This window comes from Atheta coriaria, unplaced genomic scaffold (genome assembly GCF_025399875.1).
Source record: "Atheta coriaria isolate IRGN ID8LTWV9N9 unplaced genomic scaffold, Caltech_Dcor_3.1 hic_scaffold_9_pilon, whole genome shotgun sequence".
Lineage (NCBI taxonomy): Eukaryota > Metazoa > Arthropoda > Insecta > Coleoptera > Staphylinidae > Dalotia > Dalotia coriaria.
The window spans coordinates 4,928,103-4,945,419 of record NW_027045451.1 but is presented as its reverse complement, the minus strand read 5'-3'; the positions used below and the strand labels follow the sequence as shown (position 1 = coordinate 4,945,419).

General features: G+C 35.6%; 2 protein-coding genes and 2 long non-coding RNA genes across 4 annotated transcripts; 3 read left to right on the top strand and 1 right to left on the bottom strand.

Annotated features, from left to right (window-relative positions):
• Nucleotides 1-115: 115 nt before the first annotated feature.
• On the bottom strand, nt 116-3,106 carry LOC135798975 (FAS-associated factor 1-like). The gene is given in 12 exon segments (XM_065311979.1): nt 116-381; nt 444-750; nt 812-974; nt 1,033-1,324; nt 1,390-1,535; nt 1,595-1,803; nt 1,862-2,027; nt 2,030-2,061; nt 2,120-2,294; nt 2,359-2,677; nt 2,736-2,804; nt 2,932-3,106. Coding segments are annotated over 12 exon segments (1,998 nt in total). The 5' UTR covers nt 2,971-3,106; the 3' UTR covers nt 116-300.
• A 609-nt stretch (nt 3,107-3,715) lies between these two features.
• On the top strand, nt 3,716-8,007 carry LOC135799000 (tyrosine-protein kinase hopscotch-like). The gene is made up of 12 exons (XM_065312011.1): nt 3,716-4,520; nt 4,578-4,752; nt 4,815-5,068; nt 5,126-5,245; nt 5,318-5,478; nt 5,543-5,644; nt 5,707-6,047; nt 6,100-6,224; nt 6,282-6,438; nt 6,493-7,484; nt 7,538-7,714; nt 7,768-8,007. Exons 1-12 carry the CDS (start codon nt 3,967-3,969, stop codon nt 7,901-7,903), a joined length of 3,294 nt encoding a protein of 1,097 aa, XP_065168083.1. The 5' UTR covers nt 3,716-3,966; the 3' UTR covers nt 7,904-8,007.
• A 447-nt stretch (nt 8,008-8,454) lies between these two features.
• On the top strand, nt 8,455-8,830 carry LOC135798521 (uncharacterized). Its single transcript, XR_010549726.1, has 3 exons — nt 8,455-8,504; nt 8,618-8,669; nt 8,783-8,830. It is a non-coding gene; the product is annotated as an uncharacterized lncRNA (long non-coding RNA).
• Nucleotides 8,831-8,872: 42 nt separating this feature from the next.
• LOC135798520 (uncharacterized) lies at nt 8,873-9,608 on the top strand. Its single transcript, XR_010549725.1, has 4 exons — nt 8,873-8,930; nt 9,043-9,094; nt 9,208-9,259; nt 9,373-9,608. It is a non-coding gene; the product is annotated as an uncharacterized lncRNA (long non-coding RNA).
• Nucleotides 9,609-17,317: the final 7,709 nt, after the last annotated feature.

The following is a 17,317-nucleotide window of genomic DNA, read 5'->3' as shown; positions in this document are numbered from 1 at the left end:
CAATCAATCACTTTTTTGCTGGTGTTTCTAATCTTTGTATTAAGTTTCTAGCATTTAATCTCTTTAATCCTTTATTCGGTATTCGCAATTCCCTAATCACGCACCGGTGCTCGAGTTACATGTGAAATATTTATTGAAATAAATAGTCGGTACTAAATACACGATAGTAGTTAAGATACAAATAGAAGTAAGCAACTATAGACAGACACATGCCTTGATTATTTCGAGACAAGAAATCAATCACTTATGTTATTATAATTAAAGAGAATGACAAAAAAAGTTGTTTGAATTTTTATGTTCTTATCTTTCCTCTAGTATCACAGTTTCTTGAGGGCAGAGTTTCAATTCTTCCAAAGTCTTGTTCACATCTAACGAAGTTAACTGCAACGCATTAAAAACATTTTAATAAACCAAAACATTTTATAAAAATTTAAGCAACTTACGTCTCTTCTAGGCCAGCTAGAAATGATTTTATATTCAGCTGGCGGATATCCTTGCACCACACAATAATCTAAAAGTGTCTGTAGCGGCGTGTCAGCTGTGAACCGCCGTTCTAGTTGCCCCGCAGGTGATCTAAACCTGATTTTCGTAATATTTGGAGTACCAACTGGAGGCTCAACCGGCAATCGTGCACCGACTTCGCGACGCTCCGCTTCCTTGCGTTCCTTTATCATTTGGATTTCGTTTTCTATGCGTGTACGTTCCATGATCTCGGCTTCTTCTTGAGCTCTTTTAGCTTTCTCTTTAGCACTAAAATTATTTTTAAAAGTATTAAACTGTTACTCAATTTCACTTCTAATCATTAACTTACCGATCTGCTTCTAAACTTTCGTTGTATGCCATATCCTGTTCCCACTTAACAAATTCTCGCTCAGCTCGTTCTTCCTCTTCGCGGATCTCCACTCGTTGGTGCTGAGTAAATACCTCTACCGCTTCAATCAAACTTGATAAAAGTTCATTAACACCAACGTTTCCTATTTTAAACACAGTCATAAGTACGAAAATTAAATAAATGATGATGAAATATCATACCGTAGACAATATTATAAATTTCTGTAGAAGAACGAATTTTCATAATGATAAAAATGGCCGGTAACCGGTCAGCGGGAATAGTTTTCACGTTAGCGGCCGCGCCTGGACCAAGCGAATTGCCAAGCGATGTGTGCAACATTGTTCGATTTGTTTCATATGTGACATCCCAACCCCAGAGCACAAAATTGGCTTCTAGAAGCTGCATGACACTTTCAAAGCCCAGCAGTTGAGTGCAGAAGACATTGGACAGCACACTTGCATCGTGATGGACGTAAATTGCGAGTAACTTGCGCTGAAACAGTAAAATATTGTTTAAAATACGTAAAAGTATAAAATTTCATAAAGAAAGAAACTTACGTCTCTTGCTGGCTTATTACAAGCTTCCCGCAATGCATCATCCAACGTGCCCTGATAAAACGTTGGATGTACTGGTCCATAACGGTTCGTGAATTGTTCGGAAAAATGTATACTGCCAACGATTTCATCTTCGACGACTTTAGGAACTTTTAAAACAAAAAATAAATTTAATAATGCGTAATTAACAAACAAACAAATAACTTACTTAATGGCTCAGGCCGTTTACTAGCGACATTATCCATGAAACAATCATCTTCCACATTGAACGATTCCGACGCATCTTCAAATTCTTCCTCATCACTATCTGGAACCACAACCACATCGTTCTTTGGCCGAGTTTCACTTCTATTGCCCATGCTAGATGTAGCCTGACGCAAAATTAAATCGTGTTCAGGGTAACTGCAAAACGTCAGAGTTAATAACATTAAGAACTGTTTGACAGCTTGTCAATTAAATACTTTATTCGGATAATGCAAGCACAGTCTGGTCGTCAATATTAGGCGGCCAGCCACTCCACATTTGATTACGGACTTGTATATTTGTTAAAGAATGCAAGTCCACTTTCACATCTAGAATAGTTTTTGTTCCTGGATAGTTCAAAGTATAGTTTTTGTCGGCGTTCTCATCGCGGATTTTAATATGTAATTTCCACGTAATCGGTCGGTGATTTCACTATAAAAATATAGTTTTTAATTGTGATAGTCATAGTATAAACTGTAAATGAACATACTCATCTTGTGCAAGACCAGTTACATTTGTAACAGTCAACTGTAAAGAATTAAATGCCGGCAAAGACAATTCTACCAAAGGGGTATTAGCATATTGTGGCAATCTAGCCCAGCCAGACAACAATTGCCTGCATGGAGCAACCTTTATCTCTTTGTTCAGTTTCTTCTTAATATCAGCTGTAATTATAATTAATATGTATAAGAAAATTTCAATAAAAATGAAGCAAAATATAAATCTTACCAACTGTGCCTGTATCTGGTACCTCTATAGGTATTATACGATCACAGTAAGATATATTAAACTTGATAATTTTTGAGCCATTGGTATTGGAGTGCACTGATGATGTTGATGGCTGTGAATTCATATGAGCATACTGTGTGTCCAATATTGGCATGCTTCTAACCATTGCTGGTGTGGTAGCATGTGCTGAGACACTCTCAGCTGCTGATTCAATTGGACTTGATGGAATCTCAATAACTTCAGGGGCCATATCCACATTGTTGCCTTGAATTGATTGGAATGATTGAGTGTCTTGAGGCATCACTTTGTTAACAGCTCGCTGTACAAAAATAAAATCAAATTAGAAATTAATTTTCAATATGATTTCGCTGGATTACCACAAGATCCCAGTTGGTCTCATCCAGAACGTAAATTGCCTCGGCCACATCTTCAATGCCAGTGCAGGCCTGAAATTTGACGAGAAAAAACTCATTCTTTGTACACCAAATTGCCTGTGTCATTTTAATTTAACCTATCAAACATTTTACTAAAATTGCTTTTGGCAATATCATGCTGTGAAATTGTGGATCTTACCTGAAAATCAGCCAGTATTTCTTCACGATTTTCGGACATGATTAGATTATGAACGTTGCTTTAAGTACTTCTCACGCAAAATGCTGCTTTTTGCGAGTACAGCGCGAGCAAATGCAAATGTAGAAAAACAGAATATGTATGTGTAGGAATACGAGTGCATGTAAAGTGATGTAGATGTTGTATAAAATAGATGGCTGGACTGATATGTCTGATATGCGAACGACTGTAATATACACCAACAGGGGGCAGTAAAATCGATTTTATTAGTAAACTTGAGGTAAACTTACAAAAGGCAATCTTTCTTTAAGAAAAGTTTTTCATTCTATTTCATTGCGGTAAAAAATATTAAAACATTAATGTATTTTGATTCAATATTTTTATTGTGTGTATTTTCTATCATCATCAGTGATGCGTAATAAGACAACTTGTTTAACCTAATTTAGGTGCCACTCAAACTATGCCAAAGAAAAAAATTGGGTAAACAATTTTCCTTTTGAAAATACACGGTGTGTTTTTCTGGGTACTCCCAATCAATGTTTTGTGAGTCACAGAAACTACGTCTCAAACTGCTGGGGCATTAATTCTAAACATTCAATATCCCCCTGTTATCTATTCCTAAGTCGCAGTATTGCGGTAATTTCTCAGATTAATCTTTATTCAAACGTGTTCCTGCATATAATGTGTATTTACACATAAAATTTAAGTGAGTATGTATCTGAAAAGTAAATACTGTTGCAAACTGAGATTTCAAACTGGTTGTCTCCATGCACAATGGCAACATAGCACCTCCTATCTAATAAGAATGGTACGTTTAGATTAACCTTGCGGGTTGAAAAATATTTTTGTTTGCAGTTTGAAGAAGCTTTTCGTTAATTACAAGAAATAACAACAATGATTAACAATTGTGGTATAACATAGTGTGGAAAAAGTGATTTATAATAATTCACAGCATGATTTGTGTTCGTTCATTAAACTCTATAGTTATCTTTTTGGAAATTCATGTATGCACTTAAAGTGTAAAACAAATCAGTCATCATGAATGACCAGAGAATAACAGTGAGAGTTGTACATGATTCAAAAGTGGTATATTTTGCGTATACGCCTGGTCATACCACTGCTGAAGATGCATGTATTTACTTGTGCAAACACTTGGGAATTGGAACTGTGGCAAGACATTTATTTGCTCTTCGTGATAACAAATTGTTGTATTTAATGCCTGGAGAAACCCTGCAAAAGAATGCTGTTTACGACTTTCGCATTCGTTATAAAGTTCCTATGATTATGAGGCTAAAAACAATTGATTGCAAGGCATTTGATTATTACTTTCATCAAGTGAGATTGGATGTTATTGGGAACAAAGTGTTGGATATTCCCTTTGAGACAATTAGGACTCAACTGCTTGGGCTTGGAGTCACAGACATGTACAGAGTAATGTTGGAAAAGCAAATTCCACAAGAAACTGTCCTGAATGACTACAAGAAATATATTCCCAAAGCAGTATTAAACAGGCATTCAATTTTTGTGAAAAAGCCCATTAAGGATGCACTCACTAAATTGAGCAAACAGGCAGACAAAACCTTTGAACCACTGTAATTGACAAATATAATTTTATAAAAATTAAGTTTTTTACATAAATTATGTTGTAGGTATGTTGTTGGTGCTTATTTGCAAGAATTTGAAAACATTGCTCCTAATTATCCAGAAGAAGAATATAAAGCTTTCATTGATCACAATGGAGCAATTTATAATATTTATTTGCGAGTATCGCCATTTGATGTAACAAATAAAGGTATTAAATATAGACTGGAGTCAAATAAAGATGTAAGTATTTTAGTTCAGCACATTTTTTTGCATTGTTTGTATTGCTGCATTTTTTATTCCAGGAATGGAATGTAATTTGTGGCACTGACGAAGTATGTTTCATTTCAATCCGAGGTGATTCGTCAATTGAGATTAGTAGACTGAATGGTATCCCATTTTATGTGAAATTTAATTCAATCATGAAAATGCGCAGTTTTGTTAGTTTGGTGGATGGATATTACCGGCTTTCTTGCAAATGGAATTTTAACATTTGTAAAGAAATTGTTACACCATCATTACAAAAACTACATAAAATGAAATGCCATGGACCTGTTGGGTAAACTGATACAATTTAGATTATATATTTAAAATGCTAGTTATTTTAATATTTTAGTGGTGAATTTTCTTATGCGAAGTTAGAAGAAAAACGCTCGAATAATCACGGGTCTTTTATATTAAGAGAATGTGAAACGAAGTATAATACGTGTTTCATGGATGTTTGTACTGGCGAAAAGTGAGTGAACGATTTGTGTTAATGAAATTTGTTTTAAAGTAAAATGTTGATTTGTAACTTGACGCATTGTAGCTCGAAACCAAAGACTTTTAAATTGGAATATCTTTCTAATGATGAATTTATATTTAATGATGATCTTGTTAAATATAAAACAATTAGTCAATTAATGGCGGCGTATAACAATGCCAATGGGACCATTTATCTCAAAGAATGTTTACCACCATCAGAATATGGTGAGGTTTTGTATATTTAACCAAATACCACACAGAATGGTGCTTAAACTTGGATTTTTTTTAGATAATTCACCATTGTTACTATGCAAAATAACGTCAGATGAGAAACGAGCTCAAGACGATAATTCTGTTTGCATAAATCCAAAAAATCTTGAAGTTTTTTCAGGTAAATAACTAAATACAATTACTGCGGTTTTCAATAAAAATAATATTGAATTTCTATTTTAGCGCATAAAATGGAAAGCACAAGAAATATTACGATTGTATATAAGGGTCGTTGGAAACAATCGACGAAAACAAAAAGTTTTATTGCTATTAAGATGTTGAATCCAGAATTCAGAGATCAATATTTAGCACAATTTCTAGACTTAGCTGGGCAATGGTCTCTTTTACGCTCAAACGTCATTGTTAAGTTTCATGGTATAACACTGCGAAATTTATTTTCACTTGTAATAGAATATGTTAGTCTGGGGCAACTGGATGAATATCTTAGAAATAATAAGAAAAACATTAAAAGTGTGGATCTAATGCAAGCCAGTGCTGATTTAGCATCTGCACTTTGGTATTTGGTAAGTCACAGGATTATAAATTAATAAATAAAATAATTGGATTGGTTTGCAGGCCGAAAACGATATTATACATGGAAAAATCAGGTGTAGGAAAATTTTGGTTGCTTGTCACGACGAAAAGAATTTTAATGTTAAACTATCAGATCCTGGAGTTTATACTGAGTACGCACCCAATGAGTATGTATTGAAAACGATTGTAAATTGCATAGAAATTGACTATTTTGCTACTTTTAGAATTCATTGGATTCCAGTTGAGTTTTATCAGAATCTTCACGTTAGTTATGCACGACAGTCTCACACAACGGATGTGTGGGCCTTTGCAACTACTGTGCATGAAATATACATGCAAGGTGAACCGATTGAGAATACAGCTGATGCGGAAATTATGAAAGTAAGGCATCATCGATTAATTTTAGTATTGTTTACAATTAAGTTCAATTTGTAGCAATTTTATATAAGCGGTAAACGATTACCAATACCCAAATTATGTCCACCGGAAATTTATTCCATCCTCTTGGAATGTTGGAATACTGACCCGGCAAGTAGAAAACGACCGCAAGAAATAATGCGTGATTTTAATCAAATGTTATATGAAGTATACAATTCGCGACAAGAGCACGTCTACGCTCAGGTGAAGTCTTTCGACACGCGGAGTCTTGAAAGTTCTCTTTCAATGGCTACGGAAACTACGTCCATTGCTGGAACTGAAGATAATCATTCAATAGAAGACTACAATATGTCCAAGTGGAGTCTGGATGACGATAACACATCCCTTATATTACCGCCGGCCTTAAACGAGCTTGATAACAATTTATTCAGTCCGAATCTCGCGCATCATTCTATGTTTAACACTCGTAAAGCGTACTTGTCTGGTTTGTCATATGTGTACGATTTGGACCAGGACTATCGGGTTATTTTACAAGGGCGTATTGGGCAGGGATTCTACGGAGAAGTATACAAAGGCATGTTGGAGCCTGTTTTGGATAACAATAAACCATATTCCGAAGAAAATCGACAGGTTGCAGTGAAGAAACTAAAGTCATCAGCGACAGGATCCGGTCAGAAAGAATTTGAAGAAGAAATTAAAATAATGAAGAGTTTAAATCACAAAAATATTGTGCGTATTTTAAGCGCGCTTAGTAGTGAGGAAGGAATTATGATGGTTATGGAATTCGTACCGCACGGATCACTCGAGACATATCTAAAGATTAATAAAGATACTTTGCACGATCAGCAATTGCTTCGATATGCATCGGGCATTGCCGAGGGTATGGCCTACTTGGGCCAGATGAAAATTGTTCATCGGGATTTAGCGGCGCGAAATATTCTGGTTGTTGATGAGAACCATGTAAAAATTAGTGATTTTGGTCTTGCTCGTGTCATTACATCAGAAGACTATTATATTCTTAAAACTGACCGGGAGTTACCGATAAAATGGTAAGGTAAATAACATATCAATAAAAATAAATATTATATTGTACATTTTATAGGTATGCCTTGGAAAGTTTACTGCACGGAAGATTCTCTTCAAAATCGGACGTCTGGTCTTATGGGGTGACTTTAGCGGAGATGTATCTACGAGGCGAGGATCTTAAACTTCCTTTTGTAAGCCAAACAGATGTACCTGACCACGAACAGCTTGTTAAAGCACTAGAAAGTGGGCTAAGGTAAATTTGTATTATTTTACATTACAATATTACTTGACATTATTGGTTTTTAGGATTCCCTGCCCACCAAAATGTCCACAGTCAATTTATGTTGATGTGATATATCCTTGTTGGAATGCAGATTCGCATCAAAGGCCAACGTTCCAGGCATTACACCAGCGCATTTCTGAATTGTTACAACAATATTAGCGTGTAAATATTTCGTAACTTAAATTAAGGATTCAAGTTATATTTTTGTGCCATATTCATGTATATATTTGTCTCACACATTAAAAACTTACAACGAAGCAGAAGTGTGTGAAACATTTATTCTGGGACAGTTTTATACTACAGAACTTATTGAGAATGAATGTCGAGTTGTCCGTTTAATTTTCCTGGCAATTCAAGGTGTGCGAGGTTGTTTTTTGTTGTGATGCGATTAAAAGTGCATTGCTCGTTGCTTCAGTTGCGTCGTGCTTGTCGTGGTCTGTGGGTCGTCCGCACGTGCTCGCGTTTCGGCGCCAGGTTGCTCTATAATTTGATTCGGACATTCGTATAACTGCAAAGTTTGCAGTGCAAACCTTCTTTGCCTTTCTTGAAGTGTTGCAGAGGACTACTTTTTGCTTGTTATAGGTGTTCTGCACCCGAGCACGACATCGTAAGAGAACCATTCTTGCATCAGATTGTAAGAATTTAATTCCTTTATCGTTTTCATAACTAATTTTTGTGTTGGAAACGACTACTTTTTGCTTGTTTTAGGTGTTCTGCACCCGATCCCGATATCGTAGGAGAACCATTCTTGCATCAGATTGTAAGTAATTAATTTCTTTATCGTTTTCATAACTAATTTTTGTGATTAGCTCATGAATTAGTGACGAAAATTGCATTTTTGTGTTGCAAAGGACTACATTTCGTTTGTTTTAGGTGTTCTGCACCCGATCCCGATATCGTAGGAGAACCATTCTTGCATCAGATTGTAAGTAATTTATTTCTTTATCGTTTTTATAACTAATTTTTTTGATTAGCTCAAGAATTAGTGACGAAAATTGCATTTTTCTGTTGGAAAGGACTACATTTTGATTGTTTTAGGTGTTTTCCATCCGATCCCGATATCGTAGGAGAACCATTTTTGCATCAGATTGTAAGAAATTTATTTCTTTATCGTTTTCATAACTAATTTTTTAGGTGTTCTGCACCCGATCCCGATATCGTAGGAGAACCATTCTTGCATCAGATTGTAAGTAATTTATTTCTTTATCGTTTTCATAACTAATTTTTGTGATTAGCTCATGAATTAGTGATGAAAATTGCATTTTGTGTTGCAAAGGACTACTTTTTGCTTATTTTAGGTGTTCTGCACCCAAAGTCGACATCGTAGTAGAACCATTCTTGCATCAGATTGTAAGTAATTTATTTCTTTATCGTTTTCATAACTAATTTTTGTGATTAGCTCATGAATTAGTGAAGAAAATTGCATTTTTGTGTTGCAAAGGACTACTTTTTGCTTGTTTTAGGTTTTCTGCACTCGATCCCGATATCGTAGGAGATCCATTCTTGCATCAGATTGTAAGTGATTAATTTCTTTATCGTTTTCATAACTAATTTTTGTGATTACCTCATGAATTAGTGACGAAAATTGCATTTTTGTGTTGCAAAGGACTATATTTCGCTTGTTTTAGCTGTTCTGCACCGAAGCCCGATATCGTAGGAGAACCATTTTTGCATCAGATTGTAAGTAATTAATTTCTTTATCATTTTCATACATAACTTTTATGAAAACTTATGAATTAGCGAGAAAAATTGACTTTTTGTATTTCCAAGCACTGATTTTTGCTGATTACTGAAACGGTTTGTTTACATTTAGTCATTCTGAATAGTTTTTGGATTATATATAACATGGATTGTGTTTTATTAATTTTCGTTCAAGTGAGTGAAATAGAAATACCAGGGTGAGCTGATAGCACGTGAGTAAGAATAAGAGAGCAATACTCTAAGTGTCATGCTCAATCCATGTTCTCTATATGATCTGCAGAATTTTCTGCACCTTGTTTATGCTCTCAGTTCGACCTTGGCTTGCGCAGCACGCTGTGCGCTGACATTTGAAATTTGAACAGTACCGCACCGGTCGCCGTATCGGCTTTAAGTGACAATTCGCTATACTGCTCAGAACATCTTGCGCGGTCGTATTGGCTGTTGTTTTTTCGTGTTTAGTCAGTCGGTGGTACGCAATTGTGCTGCGTGTTGTGTTTCACCGCCGGTCTTCATCGCGACTGTTAGCATTTCGGGAGACTTTAATACGGTGCGAGCCTTATAATTGTTTAGTCATCGATTGCTATCAACTACTGAACAAGTGATTTATCTTGAATCGACTTGAGACTCAAGACACCACGTGCGCGTGTTTGAGCCATCGGCCGCCGGCCGTCGGATCTCTTTCGTTGGGCTACGGATTCCAATTGGATTTATAGTCCAATATGGATTTGTTAATTAGAAGAGACAAATCACGCGATTTCTCTGGGTGGCATAGTTGTTTGTGCAAAAGTAATACAGTGAGTAATAACATCAACAAACAATTCTACTTTGTGTGTAACGTTTGATACGAGAGCGTTGTGGCTTGATGGTACGTAAGATATGCCTTCGATTGTACGTACGTTCGTTTTATTAAAACAGGAGGAAGAATGTATGTTAAATATAATTAATAAAACTCAATTTAAAATTAAAATATTATTCATACTTTTTGGTAACATCCTCTTTGTAGTTTTCAGGATATGCGTCTTAAATCATATTTCATATGAAGCTTATGTGAGTGCAACATAGCGAAGGCTTGTGTTGTTGTTTTAAAAAGTTGAATAAAGTAGAAACATAAATAGAAGAATCAAATATTAATGGTAAAAACACTCGGTGGTCGAGTGGAGACGTGCACCTGCTGGCATGCTAGCAGACACGGATCGAATCTCAGGTATAGAAGGCATTTTTCTCAAATATAAAAATATCAGGTGTAATTTGGGTTGCATATATGAATTGCAACGAAATATAAGAGAAATTGAAAACATGTGAAGGCAATACGAGAAGTAAGAAAGTAAGTGGAGAAACGAGAACAGAGAAATAGAAGAAGGAGTAGTAAAGAATAGGAGAAGATAGAAGGAAGAGAACAGAGAGTAGAGCAGAGAAAAAGAGGAGATAGAAGAAAGAGAACAGGGGAGGATCAGATTTTTAAATTTTTTGGCACGTGTCGTTATAAGACAGTCTACGGTCGATCTCCCAGAGCGCCTCCGGCGCTCTGGTCGATCGCCCACTACTCCGATGTAGCCATTGCTCCCGGCCCAACCTACAGCTACGATGTCTCTGCGCTTCATCCCCGAAATTATCAGGCATATCAACAATTTTTATGGTGGGGGATCACCCCCAGAGAGAGGGAACTCCTTATAAGGACAATCCTTATAAGGTCTTGTTGAAATATTTCTAAGTTTTAAGTCGCCTCAAGAGAGGTGACACTTAAAAATATTCTTACAAGTTCTGACCTGTAGCTGAAATGAAAGAAGGAGTACACAAATCATACAGGTTACCTTAACAATTTTTGTAGAGGGGATCATCCCCTGAGAGAGGGAACTCTCTTAGAGACCTGTTCCTGAAATGATAGAAGGGGTACACACAAATCAAAGAAGTCAATATATCTTACTATTTCTTTATTAACAATAGAATACAAGTTTAGATTTTACAAGTCAACAAAATACATGCCGCCCTATTGAAACAGGACTTACGACCTGCATAGCCGCAAACATGCAAGCAAGTAGCAAAGTACTGCCGAGATAAAGAAATTAATTAAATACTTAATTGCGTGATTACACATGGAAACAAATATACAGGGAGTTACAAAAATAAAATTTAAAATACAAACAAAAAACTCTAAACGCTACAAACGTCGCTCGTTTTCATCGACAATCAGGAAAACTAATATATATAAATTACAAATAGGAAATTCAAAGTGAAAAGAAAAAAAAACTAAACATAACAATTAAAGCTAAATTTTCACAGACAATATGGAAAATGAATATACAGGGTGCTACAAAAAGAAAATCAAAAGTTCAAGAAAGAAAACACTCGGGAATGACAAATTTAGAAAACTTGTAATACGTCATTAAGAAAAACAAACATACAGGGTGTTACAAATAGGAAATTCCTAATAAAATACTAATATTAAGTAGAAAACGACCCGGAAGTGATAAATTTAGTCAGTTTTACATTAGAAAGCACGGAGAAGTAATATATAGGGTGATATAAGAAGAAAATAGCTACATTTAATTAGAAAATACAAAATATTCGATTCAGATAATTAGATTCACGAGAAGGTGACACAACAAAACTACATCTACATTTTGAATTAAGAATAGAAAGCTAGAAGAAAAATCAAAGAAAATTTAAATTTAAAAAATGTAAAATTAAAAAAGAAAAGGTGGGAAAGCTAGGTGATAGATAAATAAAACATCAATATGAATTTTATTGCAAACCTAAAATTTTGATTACGACGGGTTCTCCAGATACGCCACAAGCAAGGCAAAATGTGTCGTCCGACGGCAAGTCATGTACACACGCGAGAAGAAATTTAAATTGTCTATTATAACACGTCTCCGCGATTGGAGCATTATGACATCAAAAGAAAATGCGAGCTAAGAAAAATTCACGTTATTAAATAGATGATTGACAGGGAAAAAGCAAAGTCTGCAGCGAAACCGAAGACGCATCCGACGGCACGCGTCCATTTTGAGTTATTATGGTGAGTACCATAATTACACGTGATTTAATGGATGAAGCACAAGTTTTATTATCATTTTACCCGGAACTCATCTTTCGCAAAACACAACCGATATCTATGCCAATTTGAAATTAATAAATAATAATGTAGTTAATGTAATCGAAATGAATAAAAGGAAGATGCCGAGCGGCATGCAGGTAAGAACAGACTGAAATGGTCGAACGTTCGTAGCGTGAACGCAACATTGCGCGCGTTTATCGCGATACAAAAAGTTGTTTATACGCAAACCCCGATAAGCGCGTAGAATTGAAATCGAAACATTTCTGATGTGCACTTAAATAAAATAAAATATAATGTTTCACATCAGTTATAAACTCAGTCATCTTAATGATGTATAAATGAATATGGGAGCGATATTTATTTGATTCACCTAGCAACTGTTGTGAGTTGCAATCTACACTGTCCCCGCGATCACAAAGCAGCCGGACAATCAACGCGCAAATAATAAATAACATTACTCTAGTGATTACAATTAAATAGTCGAGTGATGATTAAATATAATACAAACAATACGAGTCACGTAAAATTAACTGAAAAATTAATGAAAAATTAAAATTCGATTTGCGTAATTATGATTTCTTGTGCTGGCAGAGTGCCAAATTTTACATCAAATATTTAAGTGATATCAGTTTAAGTGAATACTTGCTTAAATTTATGATGCCAATATAAACTGCAAGATGTGATTTTATTCCAAGAAATAAAGATTCGATATCTGCAGGTAAACAAACTTATCTCTTGCGTGAAATCGCACGATCGCACACGGACACGATGTGCACTCACTACCACCCACAAGCAATATTTAACGCGAAAACGTGCATCGTAGTGGTACGGAATTTTCTAGCAATAAATTTTGATACAGAAAGATACAAAATTAAATTCTTCATGTAGGAAAATTACTCCAAACCATGTTGTACACCGCGTTCCCGTGCTACACTAAAAAAACTATAATTCCTAGCGCACCGAGTACTAGTGCGTATACACACAATTTTCAATATAACTCGCGTTACGGAATTTTCCCGCAATAAATTTTGATACAAAAAGATACAGAATTAAATACTTCATGTAGGAAAATTACTCCAAACCATGTTGTGCACCGCGTTCCCGTGCTACACTAAAAAAACTACAATTCCTAGCGCACCGAGTACTAGTGCGTATACACACAACTTTCAATATAACTCGCGATACGGAATTTTCTACTAATAAATTTTGATACAGAAAGATACAAAATTAAATTCTTCATCTAGGAAAATTATTCCAAACCATGTTGTACACCGCGTTCGCGTGCTACACTAAAAAAACTACAATTCCTAGCGCACCGAGTACTAGTGCGTATACACACAACTTTCAATATAACTCGCTATACGGAATTTTCTACTAATAAATTTTGATACAGAAAGATACAAAATTAAATTCTTCATCTAGGAAAATTATTCCAAACCATGTTGTACACCGCGTTCGCGTGCTACACTAAAAAAACTACAATTCCTAGCGCAACGAGTACTAGTGCGTATACACACAATTTTCAATATAACTCGCGTTACGGAATTTTCCCGCAATAAATTTTGATACAAAAGATACAGAATTAAATACTTCATCTAGGAAAATTACTCCAAACCATGTTGTGCACCGCGTTCCCGTGCTACACTAAAAAAACTACAATTCCTAGCGCACCGAGTACTAGTGCGTATACACACAATTTTCAATATAACTCGCGTTACGGAATTTTCACGCAATAAATTTTGATACAAAAGATATGGAATTAAATTCTTCATCTAGGAAAATTATTCCAAACCATGTTGTACACCGCGTTCGCGTGCTACACTAAAAAAACTACAATTCCTAGCGCACCGAGTACTAGTGCGTATACACACAACTTTCAATATAACTCGCTATACGGAATTTTCTACTAATAAATTTTGATACAGAAAGATACAAAATTAAATTCTTCATCTAGGAAAATTATTCCAAACCATGTTGTACACCGCGTTCGCGTGCTACACTAAAAAAACTACAATTCCTAGCGCACCGAGTACTAGTGCGTATACACACAACTTTCAATATAACTCGCTATACGGAATTTTCTACTAATAAATTTTGATACAGAAAGATACAAAATTAAATTCTTCATCTAGGAAAATTATTCCAAACCATGTTGTACACCGCGTTCGCGTGCTACACTAAAAAAACTACAATTCCTAGCGCAACGAGTACTAGTGCGTATACACACAATTTTCAATATAACTCGCGTTACGGAATTTTCCCGCAATAAATTTTGATACAAAAAGATACAGAATTAAATACTTCATCTAGGAAAATTACTCCAAACCATGTTGTGCACCGCGTTCCCGTGCTACACTAAAAAAACTACAATTCCTAGCGCACCGAGTACTAGTGCGTATACACACAATTTTCAATATAACTCGCGTTACGGAATTTTCACGCAATAAATTTTGATACAAAAAGATATGGAATTAAATTCTTCATCTAGGAAAATTATTCCAAACCATGTTGTACACCGCGTTCGCGTGCTACACTAAAAAAACTACAATTCCTAGCGCACCGAGTACTAGTGCGTATACACACAACTTTCAATATAACTCGCTATACGGAATTTTCTACTAATAAATTTTGATACAGAAAGATACAAAATTAAATTCTTCATCTAGGAAAATTATTCCAAACCATGTTGTACACCGCGTTCGCGTGCTACACTAAAAAAACTACAATTCCTAGCGCAACGAGTACTTGTGCGTATACACACAACTTTCAATATAACTTGCGTTACGGAATTTTCCCGCAATAAATTTTGATACAGAAAGATACAGAATTAAATTCTTCATCTAGGAAAATTATTCCAAACCATGTTGTACACCGCGTTCGCGTGCTACACTAAAAAAACTACAATTCCTAGCGCACCGAGTACTAGTGCGTATACACACAACTTTCAATATAACTCGCGATACCGAATTTTCTAGTAATAAATTTTGATACCGAAAGATACAAAATTAAATTCTTCATCTAGGAAAATTATTTCAAACCATTTTGTACACCGCGTTCGCGTGCTACCCTAAAAAAACTACAATTCCTAGCGCTGATCCCGAAATATAGCCAAATTTCCACCTCCTGTTTCAAAAAATAAAAGCTAACAAGATCCGAAAAGAAGTTAAAGCATCATGAAGGGTTCCCAAAATATAACCAGTTTTCTACCGCAAGTTTGGAAAAACAAAAAAAAGGGGCAAACTTTAGCGGTCATTTTGTGAAACATTTTGAGAATATGCAACATGTGGCATGAGGAGATGGCAACGCGATTTTCTCAGAAACTAAACGCGATGGAAAGATTCGGATTGAATATTCTTAATTCTCTACAAGATAAACCAGTCAAATAATTTAAAAAGGGTAGCGGTAGAAGTGACTCCCATTCAGGGCACCGTACGAGGCTAGCGGTAAAAGTGACTCGTGTTCAGGGCACCGTAGGGAGTAACGGTAGAAGTGACTCGTGTTCAGGGCACCGTACGAAGCTAGCGGCAAAAATGACTCGTGTTCAGGGCACCGTACGATACTAGTGGTTAAAGTGACTCGCGTTTAGGGCATCGTACGAGGGACCGCTACCCTCCAAGTGACTCCCATTGCGAAAAATGGTGCGGTATTCTGTTTTTTCATAATTTAGGGAATATTTTTTAAACTAAAAGCGCTAGCGACCAGCCGATCGAAATTATGAAAGTTTGGAAAATTCTCTATAAGATATCATAAGAAAATAATTAAAATATGGGCTATAAAGGTTCCGAAATCGTGTTTTCTCCGATTGTGAATATCTCCAAAACTAAAAGAGATACAGAGGAACGGATTGAAACACGACTGTCTTGTGTCTTTGCAACACGCGGTGGAACGCGAAAAAAAAAACGTAAATACAAACTTATGTACGACGCAGGAATTAAAATGAAAAATATAATTGAATTATAAACCTACCAATGCAGATCACATCGGACTCCAAGGCACGACAAATACTGTAAATAAGAAAAGGAAACATTATATTCATGTAATATTATATTCAAGCAGCGGAGAAAAATAAACATCTATGCTGTTTACACCAGCACGATGGGTCAACCTAATGATTTAATGACTTTAAGTTAATGACATAATCGACATTTATGGACAATAAACGCGCAAACAGAAAATAACATTACTATAGCCGATTGATGATCGAGTATAATGCGAATTTGGAAAGTAGGTAGATGTCCGGACAAACAATACGAGTCGCGTAAAATATTGGATCAACCAAATACCGGTATGAAACTGGCTGCAAACTGTGCAAGCAACGACGCGACGAAAGCAATAGATGCGCATAGCCAGTGGTACGCCGTTGGTAGGCGACCTTGTGTGCGAATCGCTTTGGCACCTTATCTGCGATAAAACTAAACTAAGATGCGCCAACATGCGGCGTGAGGGGATCTCATACGTGGTATTCTCGCGGCGATTGCGATAAGAAATTGAAAGTTGTGTTCAAAACAAACACAATTCTAGTGTCGAATGCTCGCGCTTGCTGATAGCTATAGAAATAAACAATTCATGTCTATTTTACAAATTTTGTTAATGCTAGTGCCATCTATAAATAATGCAAATAATACGCCCGGAATTTGGATTAAAAAAAAATAATAATAAAAATTTAAAATTCGAATTATGTAATTCAGATTTCTTATACTGAAAGATTGCCCGATTTTACACAAATTATTTTAGCGATATTATATTCAATAGAACAAGACGGATTAAAGATTGAAAGGAACGAATCGCAGATTCTTAATCTACCGACTATATAT